At 43.0% G+C, this 14,874-nt stretch overlaps 1 protein-coding gene across 2 annotated transcripts in view; it reads right to left on the bottom strand.

The window, feature by feature from the left end:
* The window catches only part of LOC126355002 (low-density lipoprotein receptor-related protein 6), a 309,816-nt gene that overhangs the window by 87,459 nt on the left and 207,483 nt on the right, over positions 1-14,874 (bottom strand). For both annotated transcript variants that reach the window (XM_050005129.1, XM_050005130.1), the window contains exon 2: positions 2,561-2,646. In XM_050005129.1, the coding sequence (XP_049861086.1) occupies positions 2,561-2,646 (86 nt within the window). The remainder of the gene's footprint in view (positions 1-2,560; positions 2,647-14,874) is intronic.

The raw sequence follows: 14,874 nt of genomic DNA, 5'->3' as shown, positions 1-14,874 counted from the left end.
TGTTGACGAGTAGCGTCAGGGGGACGGCACGCAACAATCCTGCCCGCATGCGGCATCGCTTTAAGCTTCAGCAGGGAAACTGTTTCTCCGATGTGGTCCAATGGATATCACCGTGAATGTGGCCTATCGTATTACCACTGGGCAATGGAGATAGATGACTGTAGACGACCTGTTATTGTAGGGAGGATGTATAAAGACCATCCAGCAAAACGCCTACAGCGTATTCGAAACAATCTTTGCTACATGAGGGCATGCCCACATGTTGCCAAGGTAATTGCGAGTACACTGGACACATTTTGTTGGGAAGACCTCACACATCCTCCTTACAATTCCGATCTGTTCCAATGTGACTTCCACATTTTTAGAGGCCGTCGATTTGTTTCGTACAAAGAGGTGCACACCTGGGTGAAATCTTTTTCCGTAGAAAAGCCACAAACATTTTTCCAGGAAGGCACACACCTTCTTGTATCACAGAGATATAAATGTATTAACAGTTACGGCAATTACTCTTGAAAAGTCAACTGCCCCCCCCCCCCCCCCCCCCGCAGCAACCTGATACGTATTCAACCGCTTTATCTGTAGCATGAGGATTAACCCACGTGCAAGTTTTGAGCACGTCACCATGTGTCGGATTGTCTGAGACCTTACTAAGCACACTGAAGTGGATGCTCTTACTGACTATCCACGTCTCTCTCTTGATCAAAATAGAACACAGTAATATGTTAATGAAACATGCAATGTGACAAAGACACTTAGAATCATAAAGTCGGATATGGCAAGACTTCAGAGGCAGTACTAGCTATGTAGGCTTTATCTTTCTTTATTGGGATTCCCACAGAACGGGCTTTGTGCATGCAGATGAACAGGCGTTAGACTTCGGTCCCTGGCGGGTAGCCATGCGAACTCCAATCTCTTTCCATCATCCCAGCCTGCGGTTTAAAAGTGATTTCTTGTCAGACGTCGTATCTACCCTGAAATCGCGCTGGCAAACATCTTGTCGCTGTTGTTCATCGGCGCTCAACAGCGCGGGTATTTGGATCCATAACTTACTTCGTTGTCGAAAATACACAGTAGACGGAAAAAATATAACTTTACCCTAGGAACAAGCCTCGTGTATACATATAGTCGGTTTGATTTGCATTGGGATGATAGGATTTTTGTAATGGAATGGTATGAAGCAATGACCAAGCGAGCCCTATACACTGAGGTGACGAAAAGTCATAGGATAGCGATATGCACATATACAGATGGCGGCAGTAGCGCGTACACGGTGTATAAAAGGGTAGAGCACTGGCGAAGCTGTCACTTGCACTCAGGTGATTCATGTGAAAAGGTGTCCGACGTGATTATGGCTGCACGACGGTAATTAACAGACTTAACGCGGAATGGTAGTTGGGGCTAGACGCATGAGACATTTGATTTCGGAAATCGTTAGGGAATTCAGTATTCTGAGTTCCATAGTGTCAAGAATGTGTCGAGAATACCAAATCCCAGCTATTATCTCTCACCACGGACAACGCAAAGAGTTATGACCTTTACTTAACGACCGACAGCAGCGGCGTTTGCGTAGAGACAAGCAACAGTGCGTGAAATAATCACAGAAATCAATGTGGGGCGTACGACGAACTTATCCTTTAGGACAGTCGGCCAAATTTGGAGTTAATGGGCTATGTTAGCAGACAACCGACCCGAAAGGCTGTTGACAGCATCGTCTGCAGCAAGTCTACTGGGCTCGTGGCCATATCGGTTGCACCCTAGACGACTGGAAAACCATCACATGATCAGATGAGTCCCGATTTCAGCTGGTAAGGGCTGTGGTAGGGTTCGATTGTGGCGCAGACCCCATGAAACAATGGACCCAAATTGTCAGCAAGGCACTGTGCAAGCTTGTGGTGGTTTCATAATGCTGTGGGCGGTGGCTTCATGGAATGGACTGGTTCCTTTAATCCAAATGAACCTCTTTAAGATCACTTGCAGGCATTGATGGACTTCATGTTCTTAAACAACGATGGAATTTTTATGGATGACAATGCACCATGTCACCGGGCCACAATCGTTCGTGACTAGTTTGAAGAATAGTATGAACAATTCGAGCGAATTATTTGGCCACTTAGATCGCCCGACACGAATGCCATAGAACATTTATGGGACACAATCAAGCGACCCGTATGGGCACAAAATCCTGCACTGGCATCACTTTCCATTTACTGACGTTTATAAGGGCAGCATGGCTCAGTATTTCTGCAGCGGATTTCCAACGACTTGTTAAGTCCATGCGATGTCGAGATGCTGCACAAAACCGGGCAAAAGAGGGCTCGACACGGCATTAGGACGTATCCAATGACTTTTGTCACTTCAATGTAAGCCTCGTACTTACATAGAGTTGGCTTGATTTACACTATCTATACTATAGTCACATCGAAGTGGCTGAGGTACAGGGTATCTTCGATTTTAACTTTCTCAATAATGCGAGCGTTTTACAACCATTTACGAGTACATTTTGAGAGTCTTAATGAGGATAATGTTCAGCTCTTTTAGATTAATGGGCAGGATTACTTACCCTGACGATTGTAGAAATCTTCGTCGGTTTGGAGACATTGGCAATCCGAATCTCTTTGGAAGTGGCGAAAATCAGGTACGGATACGCTGTAAACAAAAATTTTAAATATTAACAATATGCCAATTTTATGCTTTCATTAGTTAAAATTTAAGCAAACAGCGCATGCATAATTTTTAAGTCTGGTTTCATGAGCTCTGAAACGATGAATGATTAGCCCGTTAATGAAATATACAAACTACAGCTGAAAAAAAATTAGTTTATTTGTGCGGTTCACATAATTTTGTACGCATCTGCATTGAACAAACCACGGCTCCATCCCTTCATCGGGTAGTAGAATACGAAGCAATCACACCGAGCGAGGTCGTTAAGTCGTTAGCATTCTGGACCCGCTTCCAGGACGACGATGGTCAAATCCCTGTCCGGTCTTCCAGGTTTAGGTTTTCTGTGATTTCCCTAAATTGCTCCAATGCCGGGATAGTTCCTTCGAAAAGGGCACGTCCGATTTCCTTCCTCATTCTTTCGTAATTTGGGCTTGCGCTCCGTCTGTATTGACTGGACTGTCACCGGGACGATAAACACTAATCGTCCTTTCTTTTTTTGTTTTGATGGGATCCATTTACGAATGAGCTGCCAGCTTAACACCAATTCTATGAAACTTTCTGACATTAAAACCTTGTACAGGTCTCAGACTCTGACGCGATCCTTTCCAACTGCAGTAATGCAGCTACCAAGTTAGCTACCGGAGTCCCCACCTACACAGCTTCACTATCGTGCAGCAACTACTGTCCTTTGCTTATGCGCATAAATTATTTGTGGTACCCTTTCGCGTTTGAGAGGTGTACGTTATACACAGTTCTCTTTTTACTAGAGTAAATATTGCATGCATTTTTGTCGTCGAAAGTGAATGCTTCTTTTTTGGTGATTTATCACGAAACTCTACGATATTCTTCTCAAGAAATCACTGCTGTTTTTTACCAGAAACACGGTTTACGTGAAAGGCAACTGTGAATTTGTCTCGGTAACTGTGGTTGGTTTTGAGACGCTGTGTGTCATTTTATTTGAAGTGCGAAACTAATGTATTTTAATGAGTTGTAACCTGGTTTTGTGACAAGACCTGCACATGGGTCGCGTTTTTCTCTTTTAGAATATGGAATTTACGTTTGTGTCAGTGCCCCTACCATGATCGTAAGAAACAGTTATTAAAGACGTCATCAGCTGTTGCTTCCGACAAACAGATGTGTGGATCATAAAATGTTATACGATTACAGTTTTTCACTGTGACAATAAACAGAGGCAGCTTGAAAATGCCCAACTGTGCGAAATAATAGCTCGTAGATGAAACAAGAAATAATCATTTTATTTAAAAAAAACATATAATCTACGCAGGAAATTTATTTTCCTCAGGAAACTCCTAGATATTAAGTCGCCTACTGAGAAAGCGTACAATCAAACATACGTACGAGTTTTATATGGTTAAAAGTAAAGCACCTGCGCCGGAATCGAGAGCTAACTCGTGTTGTTGTTTGGGTATGGTACGTCACAATCGCGAATCATTGTAAAAAAACTTGCAGCTGTCCTTTTCAGGGGTACGAAAATGACTAAAAATTCATCACACACAAAAGTGGATTATTTAGGTAGGCAGGCTGTAAATCATCAGTAAAAAAATGTTTCTTTTAAAATCATGTAGAAGCTAGGCTATCTAATTGGCAAATTAGGTTAGATACAGTTTTCCCAGAAATTTTACTTTATTCTATTAGCTAGTAAGTGAACGTTTGTTTGTTCGAAAACTGAAATAGAAGTATAAGAGAACATCATTATGGTTCATCTCTAGTAGCAACTAGTTGTGATGTGTATGTTAGCATAAATTGTCGGCTGCATCGACGTGCAAACAGGTCCACAGTGGCTTGGGCAGCAGAAAACTCCGAAATAGGGTGACACACAAGCTTGCCTTTTTACTTCAACAGCAAGCGAAAGTGCTGTTTTTTACTTTCCTCTTAAATGCAATTCTAGTGTGCGCCGGCGGAGAACGAAGTGGCCCGCTGAATGCCTTCTGTAGTTGCAGCAATCCAAGAACTGCAGCTGGGCGACAGCCGGAAGCTGGGCGTTCAGCTTGGAGGGGTAAGAAAATACGCAAGTCCGCCGAAGGAGCCAGCATTCCAAAGCCGAAGAGAGCGCCGTGGGAAGGCTACGCTTTTGCGTCGCGTCATTCTTTCAAATAAGCGTCCCTGTTTCACTTTTTCTGCGCCCTCGAGAGGGGCAGCCGATGAAAGACTGCTGGCGTCATTCCAGTGGGGGAGGTTGACTTCATTCACTGGCGGACACGGCTCAGGCTGCGACCGCTGACAACCGACGGTTCCAGCCGAGAGGGCTCTCAACGCTCCGGTGCTGTCTAAACATGCGCCTGTCCTATCATAGACTTTTTTCTTCCTGTCACTCAGCGAATAAACGCATCACACTTTTGCAAAACATGTTATGTCGTCTTTTGCTCCGGTGATACCGAATAGACTGCATGGTTTGTTTTGACAGATTCGCCGAAATTTCTATATCGAAACTGTGCTTGTACGTTTCTCTCCCACCCCCGTCCCACGATTTTCTTTTCTCTGACGTTTTCTTGTAATATAGTACAGTGAACTCTAGAATTACCAGCCTCTATCGCCGAAGCCCCTATCGCTGTGATGCTATGGAACTCAACCACGGAAATAATCGTCCACAATCGTAATGGTGGGAGAGATGTAGTTGAAAAAGGGAGGAGATAGGTCGAATTACGACAAAACTCTTACAGCATGTGCAATTTTACAAAAACTGTGTTCGTCAACGTTGACTAGAATAATCTCTTTCAGACTTGGAAATCATCGGGAAGAAAACAGAGAGAGCGACAGGTTATCTACCACTTGTACAGGAAGAGGCAGCAGTTATAATAGTCGAAGGACATTAGAGGGAAGCAGTAGCTGAGAAAGGCGTGAGACAGAGTCCCAACCTATCCTCGATGTTATTCAATCTTTATAGAGAACGAGCAGTAAGAGAAACAAAGGAGCAATCTGAAAAAATCACTGAAGTTGGAAGGACACGTAATACAAGCGTTAAGGTTTGCAGATGACATAATTCTGTCAGAGCCTGCAAAGGACTAGAAAGATCAGTTGAACCGGACTGGATTGTGTCTTAAAGAGAGGTTATAGACTGAATATCGACAAAAATAAAACAAGGGTAACGGTATGCAGTATAATTAATCAGGCGATACTGAAGGAATTTAATGATACACTAAAAGTAGCAGACGAGTTTTACCATCTTTCCAGTTCATGCTCAACTCCCATTTTGCTTGTGCACGATCTGAAGATGGCTACTACTTGTAACCGAAACAAGCTAGTCATTTTAAGCGTTTTATGTAAATGCGGTCACATTAAAAGATTTTAACTTTTTTTAATTTTAAGAAATTACATAAATACCGCTTCCTCCATTCCTGACAATATCAGACCTTACCTATACAGTTAAGTGTTAAGGAAAACCTAAATCTGGATTACCGGACGGGGATTTGAACCGTGTTCCTACTGAATACGAGTCCAGTGTGCTGACCACTGCGCTACCTCGCTCGGTCAGCCATCCAATGACACCAGCAGAATCTTGAAAATGACCCCAGCAAAGAAAAATAAATGTCGATAACTTAAGAAGTTTTAAGAGGTATACGACGCCGCCTAACGACTCAAGACTTTATCATGAGAAACCGATGTTAAACGTTAATGCTTTTGAATGTAAACTCCTTCAATAGTGCACGTCGCATTATTTTAACAATCATTGCTTATCAGTTTCGGCTGAGAAATCAACAGGCCTCGGATAAATTAAAAGAATGAGTGCAATGTCTAATCACAGTATTGAGTGAAACCACATTGTCATCAATATAACACATGCTTGTGCACGAAAGTGACCACAGAAAAAGTTTTGAACGATAGAAATCGATGAAACTTTACTTATGCAGTACCATTCTTACGTTTCTGAATAAGAACATTACATACTCCGAAGTAATATTGCAACACTTATGCGGTAGCGTTCTCGCTTCCCACGCCCGGGTTCGATTCTCGGAGGGGTCAGGGATTTTCTCTGCCTGGTGATGACTGGGTGTTGTGTGATGTCCTTAGGTGAGTTAGGTTTAAGTAGTTCTAAGTTCTAGGGGACTGATGACCATAGATGTTAAGTCCCATAGTGCTCAGAGCCATTTGAACCTTTTTTTGCACTACTTAATAACAAATGTTACGCGCCCAATTCAGAACAGTGAACAGACTGCAACCATAACGTAGTATCAGTCAAACAACAGTATTGTGTGGCCAATTCAGAGCAATAAGCAAACTTAATTGCAGACTCAAGTGGACACACATCACTGTTGTTGAGTGGTACTACGTTATGGTTGGAGTCTGTTCACTGTTCAGAATTGGGCGCGGAACATTTGTTGTAATTTAATGTTACCATATTCTACAGCAGTGCTTAATTTCTAAAATTTTGGGTACTTGAACACACCTTTTTAATCATGCACCCGCCCTCCACCCCAGCCATAATTTCTTATAATCAAAACAATAACACCAAAGGATTTAACTAAAACAACATGTGCTACCGTATGCCCCCGTAGCAGTGTTTGCGCCTTGATTCTGCTCCATTTAAAGTCATGGAAAAAGTGTTCATGCGCCTTCTTTCATGCACAATATCTTTATTTATTAGGACTAGAGAGCACAACCAGAGATGTTATTTGATATACTAAGAATATGGAATATGAGGTTTCTGTAATGGATTAACTAAAATAGTCTTCTGTGAAGAGTAAATAAAAATTTCTGTACCAGCTGTCTCAACACAGGGTGGAAAAAAGTATTCATACACTACTAGAAATGTAAACATGAAACGAATAACGAACTGCTTGCAGCAAGTAAGGCCTTTAGTGGCGATCTGCGTCCCGAGCATGTTGGTTCTAATATGTGATGAACGCTAAGCAAAAGCAAAATTGACCGCAAAAGGAAGGAAACAACTGTAAAGAAAAGGCAAATACTTATCTCCCAGTAAGAAAAGGAAACATCACTTGCAGAAATTGCTGATATTATTGGAAGAAGCAGGGCAACTGTGCTGCCCATAGCATCGCTATTCAGAGAAAGAAATATTCTCATTAATAGCGAAAGAAGCAATGGACCACAGATGCTAATGCAAAGATACGGCTGTGTGTTAATGACGATCGTAAGGAAAGATCCTAAATTGACAGCTTCTATATTGTATGTGCATGTTAATGATCAGCTCAGGAAGGAAACCGCAACAACGGCTTTTCGCTGTATTTTAAATAGTGAAGGTTATAGAGCCACAGTACCTAGAAGAAAACCATTCATCAGCAAGAAGAACAAGAGACTGAGACTTGAGTTCGCTCGAGAGCATAAAGCAAGATCACAAGTTTCTGCGTCGGCGTATTGTTCACAGATGAAAGGTAATTTAACATATTTGTAAATAATGCCAAAATTTGGGTGTGGAGAGGAGCAAATACTGAGCTGGCTCCCAAGCACATTCAACCCACAGTACGGCAAGGCAATGGAGGAATTATGATATGGGGATGCATGACTACATCTGCTGTTGGGCTACTTGTTTCTGTTAAAGGTAATGTGGATAGATTTTAGTATTTAAATATCCTAAAGGAAAAACTGCAAAAACTTGTTGATACCTTAGGTTTAGGCACAGACTACTACGTTCAACAAGACAAAATATCCTAAGTATACAACGGAAACAGTTCGTCTGTTGTTGTTGTTGTTGTTGTTGTTGTTGTGTCATATTCCCCGTGTTCTCAAGTTTACAGCACAGAGTGCTGTCCTTCATGTATGTGAACATCTTTGAAGTACGCTTGAAAGAGTGGTCAGAAAGAAATAAGAGTGCTCTGAAACAATGTATACAACAAGATCGCCAAAATATTATCTCAAGAGACTGCCAAAAAAATTGGTTCATTCCATGCCAAAGAGGTTAACAGAAGCTATAAATAGAAGAGAAATGCCTACAAAGTATTAACACTGTCATTATATTCATGTACGCTACAATTTTTTTTTTTTTTTGAATGTATGATTACTTTTTTCCTCCACTGTGTGAAGTCAGCTGGCACAGAACTTTTATTTACTTTTGGCAGAAGGCTAGATTAGTTAATTCCTTTATATCGATTACGAAGGAACCCTCATACTGTTAATGTACCAAATAACACATCTGGTCGTGTTCTTTAGTTCTAATAAATAAAGTTACTCTACATGAACAGCGATTTATAAATACTTTTTTCCACGACTGTATATCGGTAGTCTTCGTGACTATGACGTCATGTTTTAAACTGCTACAAGCCGCAACGTTGAAACAGATGCGCTGCAGCTGCTAGGTGAACATGTTTTCAATATTAATTAGTAAAGCATTTATAGTTGAACGGCGATGAAAATATTCCTGGCCACAATTCCGACTTCTCGAAGAGTTAGCAGAAACAAAACACGATTGAAAAAAAAAAACAAAACAGATGTGATGATGCGTGAAGTCGTCTCTGAAATACTTCAAATAAACACGCTTATTGCGAAAAAATAACAAATATAATATTACCCCGTCTGAAAGTATATCTGTACCTATATTGAGGTGAGAGGAGCGGTCGGCCATCCACTGCCGCAATAAAACTTAGTGCCGTAGGAATGCCAGAAACCCTACTGGACGCCCTTGTCCCTCGATCCCTCGCGCCGCCGATTATTCACACCTGCAATCCGAGGGGCTCCGAAATGCTGCCCGTCGCATCTCAATGGGATAAGCACACAAGCGCGAAATAATTTTCTTTTCTTCTACGTCCATTGAGGTGCGGCGCCACCGTTTAAAGCACAAAAGGCGTAAGCGGACGACGCGAGGGCTGCGGCACGAACGGCGATGGGGAAGGACGTGGGGGGAATAGGGGCGGAAAGGGGGAGGGGGCGCAAAGCCGGAGTTGAAATGGGCAGGTGGTGGAAAATGCCACTGCAAAAAGAGCCCGCAGACTTCACGCGCCACCTACGCACTGCTGCAGGCAGCTGCACCGAAGTGCGGATCCAGACACGCCTCTTCAGTAATGCACTCGGGCTAAACCAACGCCACGACGTTTGATCTTTGTACGTTACAAACACATGAATGTCTCGTTGTCGGTAGAAACGATCACAAACGAGAGAAAGGACTTGCAACCCGCTACCAATCAGTTTGTCCGCCAAAGAGTGGAATTTAATGTTATGCCCCAGCGTCTCTTAGTTATATACAATTCTTACCCAGTCAGTCCAAAAAGTTACGAGACTAGATAATTTTTTTAAAAAAAATGGTGAAAGTTAAGGTAGAGGGTTTCATGCTAACGTATTTTACATGGTCTTCCCCGACTTGAGTACAACGCAAAGAACGTTCATACAACCACATGAAACTGCCAGAAAGTCCTCCTTTGGGATTTTGTTCAGGTCGTACGTCAGAGTTGTGCTTCTTTTAAAGTCTTTGATAACGGTCATAGAACGATTCTGTTCGTTTTGTGGTAGATTCATACCGATGAAACCAAATCTCATCGCCCATGATGATTTTCCAGAAAATAGTTTTCTTTTTCTTTTTTTCATTTCAGTCAAGTAGTGACTGGCCTACACACAACGTTTTTTTGTTTAGGAGGCAAGGCGTACAGAACAAACTTCAATCCCCTTCAAAACATTCTGGAGAATGTCTTGCACACTTGAGTTAGATATGTTGCTACATTTGACAAAACAACGTTGAGACACTACGACCGCCTGCCCACTGCTTAACACTGCCTGCTCGCAACTAACTGGCTGAAAGCACTTCATCTGCTTACAATTGTTAGTTCAAGCTGTCAGCTTAGTTACTGCGCTAAAATCGCTTATACTCCAGGTATAAAACCAGTCTTAGTACTTTTTTGGATGGACAGTGTATGTGCACGCGATTTCCCAGAATTGTATGGGGAACCAATGCAGCCGGCCAGGGTGGCCGAGTGGTTCTAGGCGCTATAATCTGGAACCGCGAGACCGCTAAGGTCGCAGGTTCGAATCCTGCTTCGGGCGTGGATATGTGTGATTTCCTTAGGTTAGTTAGGTTTAAGTAGTTCCAAGTTCTAGGGGACTGGTGACCTCAGAAGTTAAGACCCATAGTGCTCAGAGCCATTGGAACCATTTGTACCAATGCACAAAATAAGAGAACAGTATTCGAACTGCAGAAGAGGACAATGAGCATAATAATCAAAAATAGTAATAAGGCTCATCGAAAAAATCTGTGCAAACCATTGAGGATGTTAGCCTCACCACGTGACTGGATTTACCAATCAATTGTGATATCAAAAGTAACCTTGATACTTATTTAACAAACAGCTTTATCCATGACGATGGAACGTTAAGTCCAGTACTCATTTTTTATCGTAGAATGAATTTGTCTGGTACTTTGCCCAGAGAGATAAAGATATTGCTAAAACAAATTAACTTACAAAACAAAGTATCTGATAAGCAATACATGCTGTATAGAGAAGGATTACTTGGACAACTAAAGTATACTGCAGTTCCAGCAACTGCTGTCAACTGACTGTTCCTCGCAACATCAAGTTCACCTGATGGTGCTGTCTGAAGTCTGCCTAAACTTAGGCCGAAGCCGGCCATTTTAATAGAATAACCATCACGATTAAGACTGTTTTTTCACTGATTTTACATAGATTACAAGATCGCTGTTTTCCCAAAAATGTTACCAAAAATTTTGAAAAATGTTTTTTATCTGAGAAACTATGCTCCAGAGACCTTCAAAATCTAATACAAAAATTTTATCCTCTTCCTGATCTCATGTGCTTTCCTGAGAAGTTGAGTCAGCATTCCACACTAATAAATGAGCTGAGAAGTTCCTGTGCACAAAATCAAAACCGAACATCGTCGTCATGGTCATGATGTCAACTGATAGTGTGTGCAGTGTGGGCGACGATCGGCAATGTGAAATTAATGAACAACGTTGCACGCTTGCCGCGCCCGGGTTCGATTACCGGCGGGGTCAGGGATTTTCTCTGCCTCGTGATGACTGAGTGTTGTGTGCTGTCCTTAGGTTTAAGTAGTTCTAAGTTCTAGAGGACTGATGACCATAGAGGTTAAGTCCCATAGAGCTCAGAGCCATTTGATCCAGAGCCCATTCATTAATGAATACTTCGCTGCAAAAGAGTATCGTAGTGCAGCGACAAATCGAATGGATATCCGTCTTTTTTTAAAAGACTAGAATTGTACTCGGAAAGATGGAGGATGCACTCTTCAGGCCACCCATCCTGATTTAGGTTTTCCGTGACTTCCCTAAGTTAGTTCAGACAAAATACCGGATTGGTTGCTATTGTAAAGCCATCCTTGTCAAACGACATAGGTTCGCAAACGTTTAGTTACGGAGTTACGGCTAATAAAAGATTTTGCCTGAAATTTAGAAACTTCGCTAACATGAAAGCATCGCAAAACTGTACGAGGTTAAAGTAAAGCACGATTTCTATTCATTTTGTTGTTATTGGTCTGGTGAATCTAATAAAACATGTCCCAGACATTTATCTGCAGTAGTTTTTCAGAACATGCATATAAACTATGTTTTTGTTCTGAACTGTAATAACACAGATCCGACATGCTAATGAAAGTGATCCCCTGGATGAATAGGGAAAGTGATCCGCGGGCCCAGTACAGAAGTATAGATCTAGTTCTTTAGCTCTTCGGTATCGATCTGTCACAACGGTTTTCCACATGAAGAAAAAAAAAAAGTCATTTCTACCTGCTGCTACACGGGCTGTCAGCTATTTTCGAACGAAAGGAAACTGTTTCCCTACGAGGCTTGGGAAAGCACCGTGAAATTGTCGCTGATGGAGTAGCGCAACCGAGCGGACACAGCCCGTCACACGCTTCCTGCGGCGGGAGGACATTCCGTACCGAGCAGGAGCAGCGCCTTTGAGAGCGCCCAGCTGCCACGGCCAGAAGCAGCGGCGGCAGCAAAGCCAGCCCCACCCTCTCCACGTCCCACACCGACGGCAGGAAAGTGCCCTGGCTTGGGCCAGCCATGTTTGGCTAGGCATCGGTTTCCCTTCACTGACAACATCACGCCACGTATGTCCAGGTTCAGTCGAACCTCGTTTACCCGACCCTCATTAATCTGCATCTTCGGTACATCCGGATTTGTGTGTGTGTGTGTGTGTGAGAGAGAGAGAGAGAGAGAGAGAGAGAGAGAGAGAGAGCGCGCGCGTGGCTGCCTCCTTAGCCTAGGTCGCTAACGCTAGTGCAGTGGCGCTCGACTGTAAGGTAAGCCGATTCTAATCCTGGTGATGTATGACATTTTCACTGCCAGTATTTGGATGCCAAGGGGAGGAGAGGTGGTGGCGTGAAGTACCTGATCACCAGTCTTTGCGCCAACATCCTGGGTTAAGCTCCAAACTCTCCGCAGTGTCTCATGAAGCGAGGCCATGTGACACTGTTGATAGAGATCCATCCGTCGTGATTGGAACGTTAAGCTCCGCTACCCACTTCGTGGTTTTCGCGAGGAATAGCCTATGTGACGGCACCAGATTTGACCCTACCCCTTCCCTTCATCCGTAACAACACAAACCGAACATTACACTCACTGTCCCCGACGCCGCGCTGGATTAGCTGAGCGGTCTAGGGGGCTGCAGTCATGGACTGTGCGGCTGATCCCGGCGGAAGTTCGAGTCCTCCCTCGGGCATGGGTGTGTGTGTTTGTCCTTAGGATAATTAAGGTTAAGTAGCGTGTAAGCTAGTGTGGAAGCTTAGTGACTGATGACCTTAGCAGTTAAGTCCCATAAGATTTCACACACATTTGAACTGTCCCCGACATTCATCACAGTCATCCACACGCCACAGACACACACTTCACACGTCATATCAGGTCGGAGGAAAGCAACGGAAAACAACTTCCACTACGACCCTGCCACAAGCGGTGGTGCAGAATTCCTGCATCTGCTCCCCTACGCTCACATCCTTAGTACGGGACAGACTGCACTTTTTTTTGCGTTACAGTAACTGTAAAATTACTTGATACTCCGGATGTAATGGCGGTAACATTCGACGAAGACAATTAAGAAGTGTAAATCGGGCCATCCGTCAATACATAAATCGTTGCACGGTATCAGTTACCAAGTTAAAAATGAGTTGGACAGTACTGTGTTGCACCCATTTGATGTGAGTGTAAAATGACATCGGAGAGACAGGAGGTTAATGGTGCCCATGGACAAAAAGTTAAATGCGCTGTATGTGAGGGATAAATCGGAAATCTTAAAAAACATCGCCGCTGAATTTGATGTTTGAACTTCGGCGTGTCAGCTTGGAAGTATAGCCGAAAATAAATTGAACACTTGTTTCACATTGATGACAAACGGTGGTTTAGACAATTGAAAAAAAAAAAAAGCGAAAAATGAATCGCTAGAGGACGAATGTTTCGTGTGGTTTGGTGGGCAAAGAGGAAGAGAAAGAGAAACAGAGAGATAGAAACGTTTTCTTATTTAAGTGCTCTCCCCCTCCCCCCTAGGGAAAAAAAACAAATTACCTATTCGTAAACAGAACTCGTATCCGCCCTGTCACAGAAATACGTATCACGAAGCAGCCCCACTACGAAGGCACGACAAATGCTAAGAATAACAGAGAGCGAGTTTCTTTTGGGTTTCTTTGTTTTTATCAAGTTAAATGAAGTATTTGGAATATTCCTGGGAGACTGAAGGCTGTTAAAGAGTTAACGCTGCCAAGAATCTTTTACAACCTCTCTGAAGCTGGGAAGTATTCCTGTCGTCCACATCGATACACGGGTTGGTGTACTTTTAACAAAAGGCAGTGGGACTATCCGATCAGTTCTTGTCAGTGTCCTCGATGTTCTAAATCAGAATTTGTCGCGAACAAGAAGATATTCTGATTTGCGAAAACCCCTACCAGCGACTGATAGCTCTGGGAACAATTGCAAGTAGTTATACGTTCTGGATTTCTTCTAACCGATACTGAAATGATACGTGTTCCTGTGTGACAGGTCAGGAAATAGTCTAGGTTTACGAAGAAGTAATCTATTATTTACTAGGAGGAAGGAGGGTGTTGCTTCACTTCCCTATCTGGCGAGCTAACGCGCTGCCCATTAAGCTACGTCGTCGTCGTCGTGGGCTTCAACTCGAAGACTGGTTTGATGCAGCTCTCCATGTTATTTTATCTTCCGCTAGTTTCTTCATTTCTGCATAACTACCCCAACCTGCATCCATTTGAACCTGTTTCCTATAATCAAGTCTTTATTGCCCTCTACAGTTTTATCCTTCACTTCACTTGACAATTCCTTGATGCCTACGG

This window comes from Schistocerca gregaria, chromosome 3, assembly GCF_023897955.1.
Source record: "Schistocerca gregaria isolate iqSchGreg1 chromosome 3, iqSchGreg1.2, whole genome shotgun sequence".
NCBI lineage: Eukaryota > Metazoa > Arthropoda > Insecta > Orthoptera > Acrididae > Schistocerca > Schistocerca gregaria.
Note: the sequence above shows the minus strand (reverse complement) of the source record. Positions and strands in the feature narration are given on the sequence as shown.